The sequence below is a fragment of the Chanodichthys erythropterus genome, chromosome 13 (genome assembly GCF_024489055.1).
Source record: "Chanodichthys erythropterus isolate Z2021 chromosome 13, ASM2448905v1, whole genome shotgun sequence".
In the NCBI taxonomy this organism is placed as follows: domain Eukaryota; kingdom Metazoa; phylum Chordata; class Actinopteri; order Cypriniformes; family Xenocyprididae; genus Chanodichthys; species Chanodichthys erythropterus.
In genome coordinates this window covers 43,602,257-43,614,844 of record NC_090233.1, presented here as the reverse complement: position 1 = coordinate 43,614,844, position 12,588 = coordinate 43,602,257, and the positions used below count along the sequence as shown (strand labels likewise).

The following is a 12,588-nucleotide window of genomic DNA, read 5'->3' as shown; positions in this document are numbered from 1 at the left end:
TCGGGATTACAGTCTATCTATGCCAACTGTTTTCAAGTTGCATTAGTTAAAAATTATCACCAGGAGGATCGCTTAAAACACGAAGATGTTGGTCTATACCTCACTAACATACGGGCTGACAAGAGTGATCATCTAAGGAAGATTATTATGTCATATGTGTGTTTTAAATACGATAGGCTATATGTGACATTCATTTTCATGAGCGAATATCTAAACGACGTTTTTGCGTCTTTTAAGGCCGCTACGGGAAAGAGGCGCCATTTGATACGTTATTTATTTGATTTCGTGTCCGAAATCGTATTTCATTAGCCGTAGCAAACGCTACTCTCGCGATATTTTGCAACTATCGTCGGGCGGAAGCTAAACAGACGGAAGTGAATCTGATTCAGCGACTGATTGTGATATGGATATAACGCTTGCAAATGGGATTTATACGTAAAGAAGTACTAACAAAATAGTTCTGGCGTATTTATTTTTGATTTGACAGATATTTTTGTGTTTTATTTTTTATTGTGTAAGTCTGTTCTAAGAACTCCGCAGATTACGCAACATTTACGTTGTTTACCGTAAGAGGAACCAAAGACTGCAGGAACTAGCGTAGCTGTTTCTTCAAGAACGAAACAATAATGGCGCTTTATCAAAAAGCGCAGGCTTCACGGTGAAAAAAATATGGATACAAAACCTTCGACATGATCCGCTTCATTCACATAACGGCTGTTTTTATACTGGTGATCATCACCGGTAAGGACTCACATTATATGATTTGTGGAATTGCCGCATTTATGGTATTTAAAACAACGTGTCATTGCTTTCATGTCCTCAAACACTGTCTGCCTGTTTTATTTCAGAGAGTAACGTTACATTCGGTTTAGAGCCGCCTCAGGATGTTAAGATAGTCGGATCAGATCTGCAGTGGAAGCCTCTCAACGATGACAACGTGCTGTATTCCGTGCAATACAAACTTAACTCGTAAGAATATTATGTTAAAGGGATAGTTAAGCCAAAATGAAAACTGTTGCAAAATCTCTTGATGTTTTTTTCTATGCTGAAGCACAAAAAGGGAAGTTAGACAGAATAACAGTCATCATTTACCGTATGGCTCTTTTTCCATACAGTGAAAGCGAATGTTGACTGAGGCAGTCATATCTAACATCTCACTTGGCCCTGCATTATCATCTTGCCTTGAACTATTCTGTATTATTATTTTGTTTTTAGCAAATCAGAGGATGAATGGCTCAATGTGTCGAGCCATATTGGAACAAAATTAGTAAGATTTAAAATTACATCTGAATTTTATGGAGCAGTGTTTCGAGTGCGCTCCGAGAAAGAAAACCACATCTCAGAATGGCAGTATTCAAATCAGGTCCAGTGTCTAAATGGTAAGGATTGCTTTATGTGGTTATATGTACCTTCCATTTTAAATGTTTATCACCTTTAATATCTAACACATACCTTTTGTATTTCACAGTGGAGTCTTGTGTTCCTCAGATGAATCTGAATGTAAAGGCTGAAATGGTTCACTTGACTATGGCAGACATGGATGACAGCTTGGAGAAAGAATATGGATATAACATTGAATTTAATGTATCATACTGGAAAAAAGATAACGGAGGATATCCTGAGGTCTCTTGCTTCCTTCACAAACAAACAAACAAACAAAGAAATAAATCATTATTCACTATTTCTGCAAGCTGACAAGAGTTTTTGATCCTACAGGTACAGTCTATTATTATTAGCAGGAATGAAGACATTCATAATTTGGAACCAGAGCAAAACTACTGTTTCCAAGCTGAATATTTGCTTTTTAATAAGCCTTATGGAAATCCTAGCGAGGAAAAATGTGAAATCATCCCAGAAAGACGTAAGTCTTTTTCACTTATTTATTACAAGCGCACAAGCTGCATCAGCTTCATTCAAAGTGTTTGTGATTAAGCCCACCCAACCAGAAATTCATTAACTTTTAGATGATGAAATGAGTCACATGATGCAATAAATTATTAATTGTGCTCAAGTGCATTAATTGAACTTAGAATCATAACGCCATGTGTTCTTTCATTCCTTTCTTCCTGTGTAGCTGAAGTAGTAAAGAGACGTGCTTTTCTCTATAGCATATTGGGCACACTTTTTGTTTCGGCCATGTGTGGTGCCTGCATTTTTGTACTTTTCAAACACCACAAAAAGGTGAAACAGTGCTTACAGCCACTCCATCTGGAAATACCTGACCACTATCTAGAGGTACACTTCCATATTTTATCATTTTTAATCAATTGAGAAAGTAACTGAATGGTAGCTCTAATATGACAACCTATTACAAAAAACTACTTTTATGATTAATATTGTTTTTGGTAGTTAATCGAATTTGAGTTCAGAGTAGGATTGCTATCAAGCAGCAAATCTTTCTTAAATTATCATTTATCATTTAGAAGTGTTAGGTGTTAAAAATGTGGAAAAAGACATTATTTAATTATTTTAAAATGAGTATTTGTTATTTTCCTTTTCTGTAGGTTTTATATAATGGGTTTCCTCTGGAAGCATGTCCAAGTCCCAGCAGTCAGAGTTTACGGTCATATGACATGATCACAGTAATGGATGTGGAACAGAATTGCCAAAAGGAGGAACAAGAGAAAAGATCTCCGACTTAAAGATTGTGATTGTCTTCGTTTATTTAGATGTTTTTCTTTGATATTTTTATTTTCAGTTAACTTACTTTGCACCTCACTAACAAGCTTACAAATTCAGATCTGTCCTGTATAACATGAAACGGTTACATGAGCATTAGTGTTAATTTTGTTTTAGTGTTTATTTGGGCTATTTGGTTTATTTTAGATGGTAATGATTGACAATTCTAGCACTTTTAACACTAAATCTGAAAATCATTGTTTGTTGCCACAGTTTTGGGAAACTGTATTATCTATATCTCCACTTAATCTGCATAAATATCTATGATGGGGTATCTAGGGATTCAGCTTGAGAAAATAACTCAATTCTGACCATCAGCATTTAAATAACATAAGAACTCGTCAAATTACTGTAATATATTTTAGTTGTTTTTGTTTGGCCATAACAGTGACTTGCTGCTCCATTTGACCTTATTCTTAAGCTGTTACAACTCAACTCCTGTTACAACACAAGTTTGCATGAGAGTTACTTTAATATATCAAAGTTCCCTTTAAATGGCTGTACACATTTGGTCTTCCCTCAGAACATAATTTCTTGTATATGGTCCTCATTATTTAAAAACGGTATTTTATATACTGTTTTTAAAATGCATTTTGAATGTGTTTTTTGTGAAATTCATTTGGTTGCTAAAATTTCAAAAGTATTTTGGAGCATTTCATAAAGCAAATATCTACACTGATAATGGATACATTGTGAAAAAAGACATTTTTATGAGTAGAGTTAATTTGGAAAAGTTGAGTCTTAGAGTTTACTTTAATTACATGTTCAATTGGGCTGCTTTTGAAAAAAAAAAAAAAAGGTTGCAATTGTTTGTATTTTATGTTCTCCTAGACGCGTTTTGGTAAGTGCCTACATTTGTGATAGTGGATAGTGGCCATTTAACATGCAATACCATATATTGAGAGCTAAATACTTTTTATGTAAAATTGTGACATAAATGTTTAATTAATGGCTTTAATATAATCGATGAACATTGGAGATTTGAAACTACTGCTAAGCTCTCAATTTATTTTGAGAAATTAGATATCTTGTTTTTGCACAACTGTGAAATGGTCCTTAACTGTTCCTTTTTTCTTGTTTTGAATACAGATTATCGTTTTTTTTTTTTTTTTTATGAGCCTGTCAAGACTATATGTGCATATAGTCTGATGTGCTACAAAAGAAATAAAAATATTTCTTGAATTTTGAAGTGTTTTCATGAGTTATGTATGCTAATGGTTTGATATGCAACATTCAGATTTTACCTGAAAATAAAAACTACTTTTTTTTTCCGACCACAAGAGGGCACAAGCCTACTTGAGTAACCAAAAGGTGTTATTCTTTAGTGCATTGATTTTCATAAGTACTCAATGAAAAGCCAATTACAAACCCTTACTTCCTAAACCCTTCTGCTTTTCTCAGAAAACCTAATCATATTTGCAGCACTGTACATGTTTTTCACCTGTTGAAAAGACTGATGGTTATTCATTTCATTTTATAAAACCGAAATGCCAGTACCGTTTTAGTCTGAATTGTGAACCTTTGCACCCTGTTTTCTCCACAGAACATCCCATCTTTGCATGAGGCTGAAGTGAAGAATGTGCCAGCGGCATACAATGTGTTGGATGGCTTTAGAGATGATAGGGAACAGTCTTACACCCCTTAACTGTTCCTACTGAAGCCTTTGTCTCAATAACTCCATCAAAGGAATGTTAAGCCTCCATACAGACCCACTGTGAGGAAAGAAGGGCTTCAAATACTTAAGGCAGACAGGTGTTTACACAAGTGATGCTTGCTTTGATCTGTGGATGTTCGTGTCCTGAGAAAAACAGACACATTTGTCAAAGAGCTTGTTATTATTTAAACACTTTAAATGCCACGAAAAAGCATCTAAAATCAGCCTCAGAGGTTTTACTGGTCTTGAATGGTTTAGCTGGTAAAGCTGGTCTTTGGTCTGTTGACTACAGGCTGGCCAAGCTGCTGTTTAGTTGGTCTTCCAGCTTAAGCTGTTATAGCAATTTTTTGTTGTTTGTTTGTGTTTTGTTTGTTTTTTTTATTTAGAAAAGATTGGAAGGCTTTTACTAATATGCTAATGGAAGCAATTAGAACAACACTGATATAGTATAACCTTTGGTCTATGGGTCTAATAAAACCATTTTTGTGTGCAAAGGCTAATCTCTCAAAATGATTTAATGAATGGGAAGAAGTAGGCCTACTTTTGATTAAGAAGAATGTTTTATAAGTTGAGGTGATCATCAGCTTGGAGTCGCAATAAATGCTCAAATTAATTTAGAGTTGCACTATAGAGGGTCTTGCATTCATTCATTGTGTGCATTCTTTGGTCATTTTAACAGGACTGATTTCTATATGAGCCTTAATTCTATTTAAATCAAGCTAACAACTGTATCCTCATTACCACATGTTTATGCAACAGTAAAGACATTTATAATGTTACAAAATATTTCTATTCTAAATGCTGTTCTTTTAAAATTTTTATCAAAGAATCCTGATAAAAAAAAATTGTTTCTTGAGCAGTAAATCAGCATAGTAGATTGATTTCTGAAGGATCATGTGACATTGAAGACTGGAGTAATGATGCTCAGGAATAAATTACATTTTACAATATATTAAATAGAAAACAGTTATTTTAAATTGTAATAATATTTCACAATAGTACCATTTTGTACTGTATTTTCAATGAAATAAATGAAAAAAATTTTTTAACAGTAATATGCATGCATGTCTTTAACCCATGGTGAAATACTTGAGAATCAAAACATATTTTAAGCTGCAAACCACATTATAACTTGATATATTCTTATCTATTTATGACAAGCTTAGAAATATTTGTTATCGGAATGGACTTTCAGACTAACATAAACAAGACCATGTAAGCCAAGGCCTGCCATGTCTGTGCGTGACATTGCTAAGATTGAAGAAGTGCATTCCTTTGATTACTAAGCTATTATAAAACCCAGAAGAACTGCAACAGTGACTAGTAGGGATTTTGTTCAAATCTGCTTGCCAAAAAGACTCGGATTCATTCACTGATTCATTCGGTGACTCTTTTTGTAGATTACAGCATTACACCAGTAGGTGGCGACAAGTGATTGTCTGAGTATTATGAGTAAATCTTTGAATTATTAATACAACAGCTGCTTTCCAAACACTCTAGGAACAAATTAACAGCATCATTTAAAATACACATTAGGACAATAATAATTATTTGACTGATCAACATTGTGTTTTTAAACAATAATAAGTATGTGAATTTTTTACGTCTGAATGCCGGCTCAGTATTCGACGCTGTTCATGTGAGCACCATGATGCATGAGTGTGTGTTCTGACATAGAACACGAAGCAATGTGTCTTTGTAGGAGAATGACAGGGTAGAAAGGAAGCTGTACAATAAATTCATTATTTTTGTTTTGTGCACAAAAAGTATTCTCGTCACTTCATAACATTAAGGTTGAACCACTGTAGTCACGTTGACTATTTTAATGATGTCTTTACTACCTCTCTGGACTTTGAATGTGGTACTTTTGTTGCTTTCTAGATAAAAATAATTTAATTTGTGTTCTGAGAATTAACAAAGGTCTTACAGGGTTGGAATGACATGAGGGTGAGTAATTAATGACAGAAATTTCATTTTTTGGGTGAACTAACCCTTTAATCTAAGCCTTGTCTGTGAAACCAGGCCTAGATAAAATTACTAATTTCATAATGGGCGTATGCTTTATTACAAATGCTTCCACCTCAGATGGCAGACTGTGTGCTTGCATAGAATCGACTTGTATTTATTTTTAATATTAGTGACAAGATATTGTGATGTTTCCTATCAAATATAATAATGTAAATGATACATTATATTGCCTAGCTCACTTCACATTTTTCTTAAGAATCAATAAAATCATTCTGGAATTTACTCCAACAATGTGAGGTCACATGACATTGAGGGTGAAGAACTCTTTTATATTCTAACGCACTGTTTTCCACTAAAGAACCTTTTGTGCAATGGAAAGGTTCTATGGATGTTAAAGGCTCCTTTAAATGCCCTAAAATTGAGGCATTTAAATTTCTTGTATGTTTACACTGCTGTACTGTCTCATCTTCAACCTCAGATGGACATTTAGCCCTTTAGGCCCACTGTCCTGTAGATTTTAGCTCCATGCTCTAATTTATGATATATGATTTTCAAAGTAATCCTGAAGACTTTGGTTAGATTTTTCAGGTGTGTTTGATCAGGTTTGGAACCACACTCTGCAGGATGTTAGCCCTCCAGGAGCAGGGTTGGACACCCTTTTCTACCATAAAATGAGCTGTGTGAAACCCTGCAAGAACATATTAAAAATTCAAAGATGTAGTCAACTAAATATAATAGTAGCAGTTTTACATGTGAGTAATAATAATTTTTAACTCAAAATACATAAGATTAAGAAAGGGGCTGCACATGGAGCCAAAAAGCCAGGATGGCCTATAATGATCCCTCCTAAAGGCCCTGGGCCCAGGACACCAATTTCTTCTGAGGGTGACCCCTCAGTAAATTTGCAGCATTTAGGTGACATGATCTTCCTGGAGTCAATGAGAAGATCCTCTGTTGATCTGAGTGTTGGTGTGTGTATTTTCCTTTTGCCTCAAGGTGAGACGGTGAATGTACTTGTCTTGTAAGTATGATCATATATGAGAAGGAAAAAAAGAGGGAGACTAACTGCATAGATTCCAGGAGTCTCCACTCAACACAAAACATCAAAGCAATCTGTCTGGATAAAAAAATGCCTTACCAGGCACTCCAAAGTCATAAAGCCAGTTGAAACTTCAAAACTGTTGCATGCCATCATATAGTAAATGCTTTTGAAAGCTCTCAGAGTGATGTTTTAGTTCAAGACAATGGATTAGAAGTTTGGTAAGAGATCATCCGACAAGAAAAAATGTCAATAGGACAAAAGAGGCCTTTAAAATCACTTCAGTGGTTTATTTTGCCCTTTTAAAAACTGCAGATAACACCACACACATACCTCTGACCTTGTCTGTCCACAACAACCTATTGCAGCCTGTCTGAAACAGTTTGAGGGCTACACATAATGCGTTCATTCTTTTCTGCATAAATATGGGCAACATTTAAAGAATATTTTATTTTGCAATTAATAGAAGCCTTTTCACTCGGATATGCATCACAATGTGGAAGAAAAGACTACCACAAATTCTGTCCCTGTGCCAACTTCAAAAACATTTCGCAACCTTGGAATTATAAGGTTCTATCTGCATTCTGAGCAGTTTTGAGATATTGAGCTTCAAAATGTTTGCATTTGATTTGACTGTGCAGATATAACCTTTTTGTTTTCTAAATAAAAATTCCTAAAATGTACACAACATAAAAATTCACATAAGTTGTCACAATATAAGAATATGTTAATAACTAAATTTTAACAAAAATGTCAGATAGAAACGATTTGTTACATTGCATAACAAAATCTGCAACAGTTCTTCGATTTATCAAGTATGTAATGTATACATCATTGTGTTATTTGTAGTCATTATTTAACATCTAGTTAGTTAGTCTGTGTAATTTATGTTGTTGAACAAAACATGGAATCTTTTTAAAGTAATGTTAACAGACCTTATTTTAAAATGAAAACCCATAAGAAATAGCAAGGCTATTAAATGCTAAACTCTTCTGAGTTTTAGGACTACAAATTGAGCATCTCTGGCAACATGAATTCTTCTAAATCAAAAACTTAAATGGTATAAACTGTGATGCTGACAATTCAAATATTTTTCCATAAGATAAAAGGTTTGCCCATTGGCCTACAAGCATTTGGAGGTTAAATGTAGTAGCTTTAAAACAAATCAAATTAAGAAGAAATGTAAAAATATGTAGCTTTGTCAAATGAAGGCAAAATTAAAGGTGCAATATGTAAAAAATTTGTCCGCTAGAGGTTGATAGAGGCCTATTCAAAACAAAGTTGTAGCTTGATGACAGCAAGTTTGAGCACGGAATCTTGGGACATGTGGTCTTTACCTCAACGGATGGTGGAAACAATCGGGATATGACTCAGGAAGAAATCATGTTCGTGGATGTGATTATTAACGTTACTGTAGTATGAAGCAGAGCAGGACTGAGTGTTGTGGGAGCTGAACGAGGCCGCTGGAGCGATTGCGCAACACTCGCCGCAAGCAGTGGAACTTTTATTATGCCAGGTAAATATATATGAGTATATAAATATATGAGGTAACGCAGCTCTGTTTATCATATTAGATACATTTGAGTGTGTTGAAAATTATGTTATATAACCTTATTCTGTGCGTTCGCTTGGCGGCTGCTGCGAGACACTTGTTTGAGACACACTGCAGTAAGCTAGATTGATTTTAGAATATCATATTAATAAATGCTGGATGGCTTGTGTTGATAAATGGCATGCAATTAATTTTAAAACGTATTGTAAAATGCTGTTTTACTGTTACTAAAAATAAAGTTGCATCTGATTATGCTATGTTAGCTACTTCACAAAATAGTGTTTTTCTTTGAGGCATGGTAAAGCATGGTACTCGCAAAAAATCAAGAAAATTAGATTTAAACAATAAGACTAAACGTGCTGAGCTATATAACAATAATTAGTTTTCTGTCTCTAAATATTTCAAAAGAGTTGTTCCATTGTCTATTAAAACATGTAATATATTAAAGCGTTTCCATGGTTTCTACAAAATAAAACCGGAAACTGAGGGTGACGCGGGTATGACGCCACACGTCCCGGAGCCTTGGTTAAACTGCAATTTTCTCACGATTTACAAATAGTTGGAAAAATTGGGAATATTGTAAGTACTCAAGTGAACAAAATATATAACACTGGCCTAGTGGTTTTTGGATATTTTACTGCAAAAATATTACATATTGCACCTTTAAATTTTTCATTATGTCTCTGAAAATAAGATGTTTGAATCATCCATCTATTCTCCATACAGCTTATTCGATGGTAGGGGACCTTTGCATCACTAAAATACATTTATTCTAAAAAAATAAAAAAAAGAAGAAGAAAAAAAGAGAGAAATTTCTAAGTATTTAATTGAAACTAATCAAAAATTCTGCTAGAGTTCAAAACTCAAAACAAAAGTGCAAATATTAAAAAAGAAAACACAGCTATTATTAATAGTCATCAGTTATTTTCCACCACTTTGAGTTCTCATAAAAGTTTCATCACCCAAGTGCCACCACAGTATTTAATGAAGTGTTTGCCAAATGTGATTCAGACACACTGCAAAAAAACAAGAGAGGCATGTTTAGAAAGAAAGTCCATAATGTGCATAAAATTAAAAATGAATCTTTCCAACCATTATTTTGTCTACCATCCTGTAACGTATCTGAAGTCCACTCCCTTGAACATATGGCTTTTATCCCTACAGGGGAGAGCAAAAGAATGGCTGACCTTCAGAGAGACAGCTCTCTGACTGAGCATTTAATAATGTATCATGTACTAGAGCATGTTTGTGTGTGTCTAAGTACCATAAACTTGTGTTCTTTGGTTTCCGTTTCATCCTATTGAAATGCTTAAAGGGATAGTTCACCCAAAAATGAAAATTCTGTCATCATTTACTCAACCTCAAGTTGTTCCAGACCTGTATACATTTCTTTCTTCAGCTGAACATAAAGGAAGATATTTTGAAGAATATGGGAAACTGAACAGTTCTGGGGCACCATTGACTTCCATAGCCTTCCTACTATGGAAGTCACTGGTGCTTCCAAAGCTGCCTGGTTACAAACATTCTTTAAAATATCTTCCTTTATGTTCAGCAGAAGAAAGAAATTCATACAGATTTGGAACAACTTGAGAGTGAGTAAATGATGACAGCAATTTTATTTTTGGGTGAACTATCCCTTTAAGGATGAAACATAACATAACATGATGAAATGTATAACAAAATACAATCAATTTCCATTCAAATTCAAATAAGTTAATTCAAATAAGCCTACATAACTACATTCTAATTCAAACATCAAAACATTTCACACATGTTTATCTAACGTGTATTTTGACTTACCAGAGAGTAAACATGTTGTCTGTGTGCGATTTCTTCAGAAGGTGTCGCTGTGTCTCACGTGAATGTGAAGTAACCGCAAGGTGCGCGCGGAGTACCTGCTTTCATCCCTCCGCCAAACTTTGGGTTCACTTTGGATCCGTTGATCACTTGAGCGCACATTAAAGTAGACACGCGGGTTACTTATGTTTACACGGAGTCGTGTACTATTTTCAGTCGTCTTCACAAGGTGTTGAATTGCCGTCTCTCAGAGAAATATGTGTTAGTCTAATCTTACTCAAGGTAAACGCGAGTTTCAGCGCAACTTCTTGACCTCCCACTCGTGCTGTGACGTGACTCGCAGCGGCTAGTAATAAATGAAACGCGCAATTTGAAGCGTCCAGTTGTTCTGCTGCTTCAGCAGGCGCGCGTCTGTCACACGCGGCGGAGCACATTCAGACAGGACAGGAGGTATTTTTTCCACTTACTTTTCTTTTTCACTTTTTTTCCTTCCCTATTAGAAAAAGTCACGTAGCTTTCTTATTTTATTCTAAGGAATTATTAAAACCAGTGTTGTCAGTGTTTTGAAAGCGCCAGTTGAAACATTTGGCGTTGCAGTGTTTCCATTGACCGCGCTGGACTGAAGCACCAAACCACTGGAATAAATTATCAGCGATTCAACTTCACAAAATGAGCGCCGGGAAGAGGTAAGAAACACCGAAAACTGATGTTATTATTATCATTTCTGTGATTCGGGTTACAATTCAGTTAGCAAGTCTTAGCAGAATAGCATCTTAAAGTTCCCACAATAACAAACATTGTAAACTGTTTAACTGACACTGAATTTCCATTAAATGTGAACGAGTTTTCACACATGGGACAAAATATACCCCACAACTTTACCATTATAAGTTTTTACTACTTTTTGTCTGCACCGTCATAAAGGCAATTTATATAAACTTAAGTAATATATCAAAGTCATCCTGAATATCCTCTTTCCATATTTAATCTGCTGCGAGTTCAGCATCACAAGCTTTTTAAAATGAATTTCGCTAATGATTTCTGTCAGTCACGATGTCAACTCCATCATACAAGTTATGAAGATAACGTTATTCTGTTGGATTTTTAAAATTATTAGTATTTTTTTTGGTAGCCTAATGTCCCTCATTTTAAGTAATTAGTAACTAGCATCACTAAAGCAAGATGGCTATGCATTTAATACCGGTTATGCAAAACGTGTCTAATTTATCAACACCTTCAGCTGTCAAAACCTTAAGATTGCCTTAAAAACTGATGACAGTTCAGTAGGAAGTAAAATCAGCTGGGTTGATTGATTCATTCATGTGAATTGAGCATATAATAAACATGTAGCATTTGTAACATGCAATATATCACCCAAACATGCTTCTCATGTTCAGCAGATTCATCCAAAACAATCTAATATGTAAACATATTTATACATTTTCACCTTTGTAGCCTGTTATGTCCCAGTTCTCAAAAATCAGCTATACAACATTTAAATATACAAGCTAAAAATATTGGAGAATAATTCTCTCAGTTGAGGCCAGATATGTAATTCAAACGGTTATGCACAAAACACCAAAAAAATCATTTAAAGAGGAGAGCTAATTAATTTTATTTGCCTTCATGGGAATATTGCCAGTGTAGATTTTATTATTTATTTAAAAATGGTTGAAAATATTCTGTTACCACTTACCAGTGTTGCTTGTATTGTTAAGTGTGGGTGTTGTTTATTATGCTAGTTTGTCATATTTCCCATGTATTTACCTTCAAAGACATTTAATATGCTATTAATTTTGATCAGTAGTCTGTTGCTCAAGATGGCAGATGCTTAAATGACAGTTCAACCAATTGACACCAAAGTATTTGCAAGAAAATGTGAAGTGAACTTATCTCATG

The 12,588-nt window shown here is 34.6% G+C and overlaps 2 protein-coding genes and 1 long non-coding RNA gene across 5 annotated transcripts in view; 2 read left to right on the top strand and 1 right to left on the bottom strand.

Moving 5' to 3' along the window:
• The first annotated feature begins 396 nt into the window (after positions 1–396).
• Positions 397–5,270, top strand: ifngr2 (interferon gamma receptor 2). Its single transcript, XM_067406601.1, has 7 exons — positions 397–741; positions 849–969; positions 1,216–1,379; positions 1,469–1,623; positions 1,717–1,861; positions 2,075–2,235; positions 2,505–5,270. The coding sequence occupies exons 1-7, from the start codon at positions 690–692 to the stop codon at positions 2,640–2,642; spliced, it is 936 nt and encodes a 311-aa protein (XP_067262702.1). The 5' UTR covers positions 397–689; the 3' UTR covers positions 2,643–5,270.
• A 4,574-nt stretch (positions 5,271–9,844) lies between these two features.
• On the bottom strand, positions 9,845–10,772 carry LOC137034877 (uncharacterized). Its single transcript, XR_010897001.1, has 3 exons — positions 10,693–10,772; positions 10,000–10,050; positions 9,845–9,908 (listed from the first exon to the last, which is right to left on the bottom strand). It is a non-coding gene; the product is annotated as an uncharacterized lncRNA (long non-coding RNA).
• Positions 10,773–10,968: 196 nt separating this feature from the next.
• The window catches only part of slc4a4a (solute carrier family 4 member 4a), a 65,469-nt gene continuing 63,849 nt past the window's right edge, over positions 10,969–12,588 (top strand). Inside the window, exons 1-2 of one of the 3 annotated variants that reach the window (XM_067408097.1) lie at positions 10,969–11,139; positions 11,287–11,375. In XM_067408097.1, the coding sequence (XP_067264198.1) occupies positions 11,359–11,375 (17 nt within the window). In that variant the 5' untranslated portion in view covers positions 10,969–11,139; positions 11,287–11,358. Of the gene's footprint in view, positions 11,376–12,588 lie in introns of all 3 variants that reach the window. The other 2 variants (XM_067408096.1, XM_067408098.1) reach the window with 2 other exon arrangements.